This window comes from Cimex lectularius, unplaced genomic scaffold (assembly GCF_000648675.2).
Source record: "Cimex lectularius strain Harlan isolate CLEC.00 unplaced genomic scaffold, Clec_2.1 scaffold172, whole genome shotgun sequence".
In the NCBI taxonomy this organism is placed as follows: domain Eukaryota; kingdom Metazoa; phylum Arthropoda; class Insecta; order Hemiptera; family Cimicidae; genus Cimex; species Cimex lectularius.
In genome coordinates, this window is record NW_019392796.1 from 38749 (window position 1) to 50920 (window position 12172).

Below are 12172 nucleotides of genomic sequence, written 5' to 3' on the forward strand. Positions count from 1 at the left end.
TCTCGCTCTCTCAACTGTGCTAGAAGTTATAAAAGGCCTTCAAGCTTTCCACTTTCTTTCTTCACTCACTTTCTTTCTTTTTCTGCCTCTCATTTCTCTCTCTCTCTCTCTCTCTCTCTCTCACACGTAAAGTTTTTAAAATTTTAAAAGTTCAAAAACCAAAATATCTTTATTGAAATTTAGGTACAAGTCTCAGATTTATGATAGGGATTCTAGGTTTGCAAACTCCAAAAGCAAAAAACCAAAACATTTAATAGGTCATTCTCAGTAATAGGTGCAATAAATTTTTCTAGAATCCCTGTACACATAAAACTATGAAAAAATATCATAGATTTCCAGAATAGCCTTAAAAATTACTTTTTATCAAGCTATGATTGATGATCAAAATTCACTGTCTTAAATTTAACTCTCTTTTTGTTATTACTATTTAGTGCCTAGAAGTTTTATCTCTAGATTTATATTGACAATTTATAATTCATGATCTATACTGAATTGTTTGAAAAAGTATTTTTGTTCACTTATTATGTTAGTAATTTACTTTCTAATTGCTCAATTATTCTGTAAACTAGTATATTTATTCGAGTAGTCAAATTGAAGTAAATATATATGTAGTTCAATGTAAAACGAATAGATGCTACATATTGACTACAAAAATCAGAAGTAATTTTAGAAGTAATTAATGTTTAATGAGTTAGAAATGGAGGAAACTTTACCTAACTTAAAGTAAGTAGTAGTAGTAGTAGTGTATTTCACATTAGATGTAAAAATGGTCCTTGAGACCAAATCTTGTGTGATGAATAAATGAAGTCATCTCATCATCTCTCTCGCTCTCTCTCTCTTTCTTTCTTACTCTCTCTCTCTCTCTCTCTCTCTCTCTTTCTCTCTCTCTCTCTCCCTCTCTCTCTGACTTTCTTTCTTTTTTTTTTAATCACTCACTCCGAGAAATATATTTCGATTTTCCACCTCGACAGAAGTGCTAAATCGTTTCCAAGTTGATAACGAAGGGTATGTTAACGCAACGCAAAAATGGTCCTTGAGACCAAATCTTGTGTGATGAATAAATGAAATCATCTCATCATCATCATCATCTCTCTCTTTCTTTCTTACTCTCTCTCTCTCTCTCTCTCTCTCTCTCTCTCTCTCTTTCTTTCTTTCTTTCTTTCTTTTTTTCTCACTCTCTCCGAGAAATATATTTCGCTTTTCCACCTCGACAGAAGTCCTAAATTGTTTCCAAGTTGATAACGAAGGGTATGTTAACGCCTTGTAACTCTCATTTATAATAAAATCAGTAAATGATTTAAGAATTGTATTAATCACTTTATGATAGTATATCTATAAATCTATTATTCTTAACCCGAAAGTCAAATTTAGTACGGCCTTTTTTAAAGATACTGTTTATGACAGTTAATCCCTAAGTCAAACAATCAATAAGTTTATAATAGTTGATGCCTTAAAATATATATTTTTATTATCGAGTAATAATTGAAAAGGTAAAGGAAATTTACAGAGGCAAATAATTATTTATAGTAAGATAAGGCGTGGTATAAGAGGTGTTTTGATTCGAAAAATGATACGGTTACGTAAGAGGCTTAGAAGGTAAGAGGGGGGAAAAGTTGTATACAAGAGATTCGAGGAACAGTGAGGAGCAAAGGGTGAACCGACATGTCAGAACTCGGAAGCGAAAACTGTGAGAAGATGAGCGAAGAAACCAGCACCAAAGCCGAAGTCTCGTCTAAGCCTTCGTCCAAATCGTCGAACGTAAGTAAGAAAGGGAAGAAGAAGAACGAAACGGAAGAAACGACTGAGAAATTGATCGAAGAAGCAGTAATGGAACCAGAGCAGAAAAACTCCGAAGAGTCTTTTAGCTCCACGGAGCTTAACAATTACATTACGCCAGATACTCCTTCCCCCGAACCAGCTAAAAATGAGACGGAAGAACAGACGATTTTTAAAGACGTACATGAAAGCTTGTCGGCATCTCCGGTAATTGAAAATGGCGAAGCTTATAACAAGAAAGAAGACAATGAAGACCCGAATGAAATACCGACTGCAGCGATAGCTTCTACTTCAAATAATACAGAAGAGGTAAACTTTTTCTGTTCTTTATTTCTTAAAATAAAACTGCTCTCTATGCCTAGTCATTCTTTCAAGAAATTATTGAAATCAAAGCCATGGTATGTAGAATATAATTTCACAAATGCTGCCATTTGCAAGTTACTACATGCACATCGGTCAATATATTTGACTGTTATTCATAAAGTCCACATCTTTTCCTTTTTTTAATATTTACAAAGGCTTCTTTATCTAGTACTTTAGAAGTTTCATACGCAAAAACTTCCATTTGTCAAAAAAATGAAATAATTTTATCCAATACGACAATAATTAATATACGTTTTGGTTGATCTAGTTCTAGATGTAGATTCGGATGAATTTAGCACACTGCACCTTTTGATATTTAGAATTTATTTTCAAAAATCTTGCCATTTGCAAGTTACTACATGCTCATCGGCCAATTTATTTGAATGTTATTCATAAAGTCCACATCTTTTCCTAATATTTACAAAGGCTTCTTTATCTAGTACTTTAGAAGTTTCATAAGAAAAAACTTCCAATTGTCGAAAAAATAATGTAATAATTTTATCCAATATGAAAAAAATTAATTCACGTTTTGGTTTGTGATCTAATTGTAGATGCAGATTCGGAAGAATTAAGCACATTGCACCCTTTGATATTTCTCGTACTGTATTTACAGCACAACAAAGTTTCCCAATATTCTCTTTAAAATTTCAAAAATCCTGCCATTTGCAAGTTACTACATGCTCATCGGTCGGTTTGACTATTGTTCACAAAGTCTACATCTTTTCCTTTTTTTAACATTTACAAAGGCTTCTTTATCTAGCACTTCAGAAGTTTCATACGCAAAAATTTCCATTTGTTAATAAAATAATGGAATATTTTCTCCTGAAATATTTGTAACTGCCCGTTGGACAGGTCTCCAAGCATTTCAAAATCATGTTTCATCCCTAATACCCTTTGGACTCTAGAAATGGTCAAATCCTAAGTAGGCTTATAGAACGTTTAATTTAGTTTTATATTTAATTATTATTCAACTTTTTCCATTTTAATTTCGTCTTTTTCATTCAATATTCGACTTTTCTCATTTGGATTTTCATTTTTCCGTTCATCGTTTCAAGTTTAGTTCAACTATTTGCATTTTAACTTAAATTTTTCCATTCAATATTCGATTTTTTTTCTATTTGAATTTCGGCTTTGCCATTTATTGTTTAACTTTTTCAGTTTTAATTTCCAGTTTTACATTTATTGTTCAACTTCAAGCCTTTTTTACATGTATTTGATTAAACTTAAAATTAGTTTAAACTTATTTAAACTTTTTTCCTAGTCATTCTAAACATTTGCAAAAATTGAACAGCAAATTTTACAATGTGCTTTTAATAAGCTAAAACAAATAAACAAGTTCATAAAAATACAGTAAAATAAAATATGGAAAGTTATAATAGAACTAATTAATTAATAATTACAAACACTATAATAATAAATACAAGTTTATAGTTAAATTTAAATTATAATTAAAAAAGTGCTATGGTTGTTAGTTTATAGCCATGAAAATTGATTTAAAAAAAATTTATTATCCGGTTCCAAATTTATTTAATTTTTTACTATCTTAAAAAATATTATACTTATTATTATAGTGTAAAATATTGAAAATAAAAGTAAAAATAGCTGTATATCAATACTACTTTGTCTCTTCCGAGACGAACTTTGTGTGAGATTGGCAGAAGAGATAGAGAGAGACACAGTGACAGGGGGAGAGAGAGATATTACATAATATCTATATAATAATTTTATTTATTTATTCAGTCATATTGTTGGCTTTTAAAAAATAATAAACTTAAAAAACATTATTTAACGATAAAAAGTAAAAAGTGAATTGTGAGATGATGTGTGCAACTGTAGTTTGATCGGGCTCGATCACATTGGCCCGTCTATTCTTGCAGTTTTTGTCTGTCTGACTCGTTTGGGACTCCGTCATCATCAAATTTGCAAGAAAAAGAAAAAAAAGGCAAAATCAGCGAGAATGGGCGGACCAAAGAGGCCGTGCTATGTACAAGATAAAAATTGTCCAGTTAGACAGAATTAACGCAAATTTTATTATTAGTGGATTCTTCATAAAAACTATTTTTTTAATGACTAAGCGTAAGCAAGAAAAGTTAAAGATTTATTTGTTTATTTTGTTTTACTTTTACTGTTTTAATAAATAGCTTCAATCTTTAAATTTAATTAATTAATTTAAAAAATAATTAATTAAGTTTAGATAAAAATGTGTTTGTTTTTTTGTGGGGGAATTTCTTGGTCCCACCCGAAAACTAAGAGAAAAATCGGCAAAAATTTCTCTCTTCATAAAAATTAATTTTTTAATTACTAAGCTTAAGCAACAAAAATTGAAGATTTATTTATCTATTTTCTTTTACATTTACCGTTTTAATAAATAGCTTCAATCATATCATTAAATTTAGATCAAAATTTGATTTTTTGGAGGGGAATTTTTTTGGGTTTTTAAAAGAGATCAATCATGACTAATTTTTAAGTAATTAGACCATAATTACATATCTTCAAATCCATAATATGATTTATTTAAAAGAATTCATAGGGATTTTATTTTATTTGTAATCTAAAAATGACAAATGGTAAAAAGGAATTACGACTCGGTTATCAGATGGTATCGGGCAACAGCAAGAACTGAAAATAGGATTAGTCATGCATGATCCAGTTTTATACACAACTTTAAGACTTTGGTCCAAGGGACGAATTAGCCACATCGGTACAACGCTTTAATTCTTACATAACAACAGAAAAACGGATTTAGTTAAACGTATTACGTAACAAAGCATACATAGTTTTACAGATACGCTGTTCAAAAGGTTTCCGATTTACCTGTTACGATTTTAATACAGATTAAGGCCCTATACTAAGTGTAAAATTATGTATAAGAACAATATTTTATTAACATAAAACTTTTTCTGGAGTCTTCTTGAAAAAAGCGCGCTTTGAATTTTAAAAAATTTCCACAGAAATATTTCATTTAGAATTAACCGACAAACGACTTGGGCGAACTTGAAATACTTCCGATATCCGATACTCCGGGAGAAATATCGATTTCAGCCGGACTTCGAGGGCTTTCTTGACAGCCAAGGTGGTAAACAGTAAGCGCGTACGGGAAACCAGACTTTGAAAAAAAAAAAGCTCTGTTACATAATGATAAGGTCGGGGTCCATTCCTGTCTATTTCCCAACATTTTCATCAGGGTTTCTGACCAGTGTCCCTCATCACGACAAAGAGATGCAGGTAAAAAAAAAACTCTAAAAATGTTATATTAATAACAATTTTTAAATAATTATCATATTGTTCAAAATCGATGGTCATTTAATTTCAGGGATTCATCTACAATTAGAAAATAAATTTCAGATATTGTCGAAAGTTCAACGCTTATTTTATAAAATTCTCAACTATTACAGAAACAAGCATTAATGTTTTTTCTCTCTTTCAATTTGCATAGTTTATCTGATAATAGTAAATCATCCCAAAAGCAATTACAGTTCATTCAATAACTACGGTTATTTCAAGCTTCAATGCTACTTACCTTTAAATGACATACTCAACATAAATATCACATAAAAATTGAAACTGTAATTAAAGTTGCATCTATCAAATAAACTTTTTTTATGGTAATAAAATATCAATTGCATAAGAGGGAGAATTTCATTTTTAAACTAATAAACCGTTAATTAATGTTTAAACAGGCATCAGCATGAGTGCACAAGCACGCACATAAGCACACATACTTATTTATCATCACACATGTTTTCTCCTCTTTCTTTCTCACTTCCACACACTCTCTTTCTCTTCTCTTCTCTTCTTTTTTTTGTTCTCTCTCCAAATATCTCTCTCGCATGGTCATAGGATCAACTAAACTCTGCATATAAAAATAAAACTTTATTTATTCATTCCCTATCTCTAGTATAATCTATCTATCAATTTATCTAGCTCTCCTACTTATCTATGTTTATTCTCTCTCTCTCTCTGTCTCTCTCTCTCCTCTCTTCTCTCATCTCTCTCTAACCATCTCCATCTCTCATTCTCTCAATCTCACAATCTCACTCACTATAGTCTTCTCAAGCATCTTATCTCACTATCTCACTCCTTACATACATACCTTCTCATATCTCTCTTTCTCTCTCTCTCTCTCTCTTCTCTCTTCTCTCTCTCATCTCTCTCTCTAATCATCTCCATCTCTCATTCTCTCAATCTCACTCACTATAGTCTTCTCAAGCATCTTATCTCACTGTCTCACTCCTTACATACATACCTTCCCATCTCTCTCTCTCTCTCTCTCTCTCTCTCTCTCTCTCTCTCTCTCTCTCTCTCTCTCTCTCTCTCTCTCCCTCCCTCCCTCCCTCTTCCTCTTTCCTTCTTTCTCTCCTCCCTTCTTTATCACATACTATCTCTCGTTCTTCTTTTCTATGTCTCTCCATTTCCTTTAAAAAAAAATGGTTGTAATTATCATTATTTTTACAATAACTGACGTTTTTCTGAACGATTTTCTAATGGTTTTTGCAATTTTTAATCATATCAAATGGACTTGACAAATCAATAAATGAAAATGTACTTTATTATTTGAAATATAAAAATTCCATTTATATTCAATTTCTCTGTAATATATTGTTTTACTAGACTATTTTCTGACTTAAAAAATAAAGAATTGCCACGTTTTATTGTAATTTTTCTCTCTTTTCGAATTAAAAATAATTACTAAAGGTACACTTATTTGGTAAGATTTTCGATTATTCATAATTGCATGTTAATTTTTTGATTAGTATGTTTTTTGAAGCATGATGTCAGCCTAATACTGCCCCCTCTATTTTTATCTATGTGTTTACGTACTTGACGATTTTACAAATGAAAATATAGTTTATGATTCGAAAACAAAAATTTCGTTTTTTTAATTGATAAATGTAATTATTGCAATGTTTGTAAGTTTACTTATGCTAAAAAAATAGTTTTTAATTTTTTGCCTAGGTTGAGTAGTTTTTGACAAAAACCAAGGGTTACACTAGTATATTGACACCACGTAATCGTTTAAGCGTCTTGTGGCAATTAGTGGCTGCAGTGCTTTCTCTTTTCATCATTATAACCTTGAATTTTATTAGTTTCAACTGTCCTTCACAATCTGAAAGGGCTTAACGAACTTATTATATATTGAAGAAGCTTTTAAGAGACTCGTCACGTTTAGTTTTAATTTATACATAGTTTAGAACCTGTCTACAATCTTGAACGATAATAATAATCTTGCTGTTTAAATAATACTCAATCATATTATAATAAAAAAAAGAGAAAATTTGAGTCAAATTCCACAGAATGGATAATGTGTATGCATTTGTTAAAATCAGTTCTTTGTTGTTCGTAGTCGACCGGAGGGCAGAAAAAGGAGTGTCTGTTTAAAATCATCGTCATTGGAGAACTCGGCTCTGGAAAGACGTCCTTCATAAAAAGATATGTCCACCAGTTCTTCTCGCAGCACTACAGAGCAACAATCGGTGTCGACTTCGCGCTCAAAGTCATCAACTGGGACCCTAACACGACCATCCGCCTCCAACTGTGGGACATCGCAGGTGAGCATCAAACAAAACCAGACTCAGTCAACCTTTGCCTTTTTTAGCAGGGAAAACAGATTAACTATTTATAACATTAAGATCGTGATATTCGTTCGGTCGATATATATATTTAAAATATTTCCTTCTTCAGATTTCAGATAAGCGATTGACCCTTTTTATCGCGTGTAAACAAGATATCTATTTCCTAATAGATTAAGGTACTCACTTATTACACAGATCAGTATAATCAGGTTTGATTCAAGCAATAGGGAAAAAAAGAAATAATTTATTTGCTTTTATCTAATAATATAATAAATAAATAATAAATAATAATAAATATTTTAATTAATAATGTTTTTATTTTATTTATTCCATTATATTTCGTGGTCCGATTGACCAAATAACATCTTTTAATTAATCTTTATGTAAGGTATTGGTTGAAATGAAAAAACTAGTGTCACGAGCGGAATTCGAACCCGCGACCTTCGGCTAAATACGCCGCTGCTCTACCACTTGAACTATCGTGACTTCATTCCACTCGGACCACCAACTTCCCATCTCAACCTGCCTTTAGAATTTTCTCTCCTTTTTGCTATTTTATTTAATAATTTACTTACTCTTTCTGTACTAATTACTTTCATTGATTTACGTATGAAAAATCAATTCTGATAACTTTGTTTTTAAATAATTATTTGATTATAAATCAATTGACATTTTAACTTAATTTGTAAATATATGTGTGGATTCGACCATCGACCAATTGAATGATTTATACACACTTCATCTAATACGAAAAAAAAGTAATATACGTTTTGGTTTGTGATATAGATGTAGATGTAGATTCAGGTGAATTTAGCACACTGCACCCTTTGATATTTACAGCACTACGAAGCGTCCCAGTACCTCGAGGGATTTGATTATCAGGCCCGATTTTAGTTATTGTAGTCCTGTTATGCTTTATGTTATACTTCCCTAAGCATCTTTTCCTGCGGTGTGTGGTAATTGCCTGTGCGTTGGGGTCTCTTCTGCCTGTACGCAGAATCTGCGCGTGACGATTTCCCAAGTACTCCGCTTTCTTTGATGCATTCTGTAGTTTCTTTACTTTTAAAATTTTCCGGGAGATTTTTGGGTGTTTTATGTCCAGTAGTAAATTTTTCTTCTTTTCCTTTCACCATGTCTTATTTTTTAAGAAGCTAGTTGGTATTATGGTCTATAGGACTATAAGGTTCAGGACTTAACAGAAGTGTAGCCCCTTCTTGCCTCACTCTTGCCTGTTCAGAAACCTGCTAGGGTATGATTTTGTTTTTTGCCTAACCTTTCTGGTTTGCTTTTGCAGTGCAGCTATTTTTGTTTGAACTTAATGCTCTGATGGCTTCGACGATCCGACATGATAGCTCTGTTTAAATCTCTCGATTGCAGATTTCGGCGGTGTACATACCTTTGGGCTCTGAATATCCGGTTTGGGGTGAAATAATCCTGCCTCTGTACCCTGCACCTTCTTGAGCAGTTGAAAGCAGTGAACCAACAAATATACAGTATTTTGTCAATTGGTTTATTTTAAAGTGCAAAATACCTCAGACTTCATTGAATGTGGTTAAATGCTGAAATAAATCTGACAGATAAAAGCAGTTAGAATATACGAAGAATGATCGAAGAGATGATATCAACGTACCTGTTGATCAGACCTCAACATAATACAATTTTTACTTCTTGTTTCACTCAGTAACAATTCAGTTTCTTTATGGGTGGGTGCTTGGATATCCTACATGAAGCTATTGGTTTTATATCCTCTTTTTTCTATAGAGTACATTTCTCAATTGCGTGGATTTGCCTGTTGTTTTTTCTTTTCCCACTCCTTTTTGGTATTGCTACGTCCTGTCGCCCTGTATGGAATGAAAATGTGGATTGCCTAGAGGATTGTTTGCTGTTTTCCATTCTTTCTTTTGTTTGTCTTTTACATGTTTTGGACCGGCAAAATTCCCCACGAAAGATGGCGCAAAGCCAAATTGCGTTTGAGAAACATCAAAAAACGGATGGACCCAGTGTGCCAGTTCAAAATATATTCACCTACTCGCAGGCAAACATCCAACATCAACTTTTACATGTTTCTCCACTTTCCAATAAATGCGGCCCGGAAAGAGCGTACTTAGAAGAAGTATCGCTTTTTGCTTTTCATATTTCGTGTAACTTACGTCTGTTTTCTTCAGGGAAGTGTTAATGAATATCTACTCTGTCTTTTGCTAATGCTTTAGGTAGTCGGCCTACTACCTAGCTGAAGAGATCCTCAAAACCTACGAAAACTATCTCTCTTTACTCTGCGGATGATATTGTTGTTATCACTAGTAGTTTGAAGTTTTTTACTTATTGAAGACTTTAACTGATATTGGCTCTCAGTTTACAGTTCTTTGGTTTCCTTCACAAGGCAGCATTATATTCATATGCATGAATTATAGATTCTGAGAGTTCTGTAACTTCAATTTCCAGTTCATTGCAGGTTTTTAGTTTACTGTTGCAAGGTCCAGGCTTCATTACTTCTGTGAACGAGGGTTTCTGTACAGGGTTTTCTTTATAATTCTATGATCTGACGTTCTTATCAGGTGTAGAACACAGCTGCAGTTGGTTATGTCCAGCACTTGTTGTCTCACTTTATTGACATGAAGGATGTCTAATTTCTTCTTAAACAAAAATTTTAGAAGTCACATCTAGTGTTTCAATGTCCCCATGCTGCGAGATGAGCCGCACATCATTCTTTCTAAGTAGTGTGCCAGTCTTCGTAATTCCTCTGGAGGTCCTTCTCTTCTGGAAAACATGCTGTTGCAACTGAGTTGTACTTTGATGAGGCTAGATCGTTTGACATGAATTTTGTTAGACAAAATTAATTAGTGATTTTCCTAATTAGAATTCATGCAAGCGAATTTTCCTTTAGATTTCTTATTATCTGCTCTGACTTGCATACATGTTTGAATTTATAGGGGGGGGGTGGTATAAGTTGCAGGTAATTTTGTGGCTCATGCTTCAATTTTGTTAGCAATTTTTTAAAAAATTTTATCGATATTTTTTCTTTATTTCAGGACAAGAAAGATTTGGAAACATGACGAGGGTGTACTACAAAGAAGCAGTTGGCGCATTTATAGTTTTCGACGTGACAAGAGTAGGCACATTCGACGCAGTCACCAAGTGGAAGCAGGATCTGGATGCCAAAGTGCAGCTTCCCGACGGAAGCCCAATTCCTTGCATTTTATTGGCCAATAAAGTAATTTGACAAAAAAACCACACCTTTCTGATCCGATTGAATGTTATTTTTTAAATTTATAATCCGTTTTGATACTGTCCGCAGTGCGATCAAGCTAAAGAAGGACCCGTCAACATTCCTGGCAGATTGAAAGAGTTCTGCGAAGAGCACAAATTCGCCACCTACTTCGAAACGTCCGCCAAGGAGAACATCAACGTCGACGAGGCTGCCAAATTTTTAGTCGAATTGGTATGTATTTAAAATCCAACATTGCATTTTCAAATTTTTTTTTGGTATGCGGAAACTTGTTCAGAAAGGGAAAATTTACTTCATTTTTTAAGTTACGCTAAACTGGTACTGGGTCACTTTCAGGGTGCGTCTTTAGTCTCTGGTTTGTTCGTCGACCCAATAAGTGACCCAATGTTCAGAATAAGTTCAACGATTCTCAGACCAACACCCAACATCAATATTCCATAACTAGTTGATTCCTTTATGTAATAATTCATCAGCAGTATCAACCACTTTCAAGGATTTCTCTAGCTAGACTATTTTTTAGTTTCATTACATTCTTTTTCTAACAAATTAGTGCCATCAGAGACAATCCCGTGTTAATCTTTTGCTTAAGTGATTCAAGATGTTTATGACCCATCTTTTTCGTTTTCAGATTTTACGCAACGACAGGTCTAGGGACAATGGTACCGTTGAACAAGATCCAGGACGATTTCGGCTAGACAGCGCGAGGACCGCGGAAAATAAGAAAGGAGGTTGTAATACCTGCTGAGTTGACTTTGTTATTCCTAATAAAAAAAGACGAACATAGTTCAATTATAAACCTAAGATGTCGCTCAATGTTAAACGAAGATTGATTATCCGCATGAACTGGATGACGGGAGGATTTCAAAAATCCCCTCGTAGAAGGTTCGCGATAATTATTACTGATTTATATTATTTATTTTAAACTTGTTGAATTGATGTTATATATATTATTTATTATAATTTATGCGTCGAATTCACTGTAAATTTGGTTTCTTGTGTGTATAAAGCGTATAATTGGATGTTAGAAAAACGCATAGTCTTTTTTATAAATGTTAAGTAGAGAATAAGTGAGCTTTCATTGTTGTTATAGCATCAAATGGTTTTTATTGTAAATACTTGAAAAAAATTAATGAATTGTTTACATTTTACTATATTTATTTTAATAATGTTTGAAAAACAAACCATAGCTATATTGTATATGTAAAAAAAAATATTTGTAAAACGTTCACTATTT

At 32.7% G+C, this 12172-nt stretch overlaps 1 protein-coding gene across 1 annotated transcript; it reads left to right on the forward strand.

The window, feature by feature from the left end:
* Positions 1 to 1613: 1613 nt before the first annotated feature.
* Positions 1614 to 11993, forward strand: LOC106665106 (ras-related protein Rab-32). Its single transcript, XM_014391310.1, has 5 exons — positions 1614 to 2085; positions 7484 to 7688; positions 10742 to 10923; positions 11008 to 11151; positions 11567 to 11993. The coding sequence occupies exons 1-5, from the start codon at positions 1663 to 1665 to the stop codon at positions 11681 to 11683; spliced, it is 1071 nt and encodes a 356-aa protein (XP_014246796.1). The 5' UTR covers positions 1614 to 1662; the 3' UTR covers positions 11684 to 11993.
* Positions 11994 to 12172: the final 179 nt, after the last annotated feature.

What these genes read in the sequence shown, in the direction of transcription:
- LOC106665106 (XM_014391310.1), top strand. Translation starts at nt 1,663, where the DNA reads ATGTCAGAACTCGGAAGCGAAAACTGTGAGAAGATGAGCGAAGAAACC. An exon ending in CTTCAAATAATACAGAAGAG is followed by an intron (nt 2,086 to 7,483) that starts GTAAACTTTTTC and finishes TGTTGTTCGTAG; the next exon opens with TCGACCGGAGGGCAGAAAAA. An exon ending in CCAAATTTTTAGTCGAATTG is followed by an intron (nt 11,152 to 11,566) that starts GTATGTATTTAA and finishes TTTCGTTTTCAG; the next exon opens with ATTTTACGCAACGACAGGTC.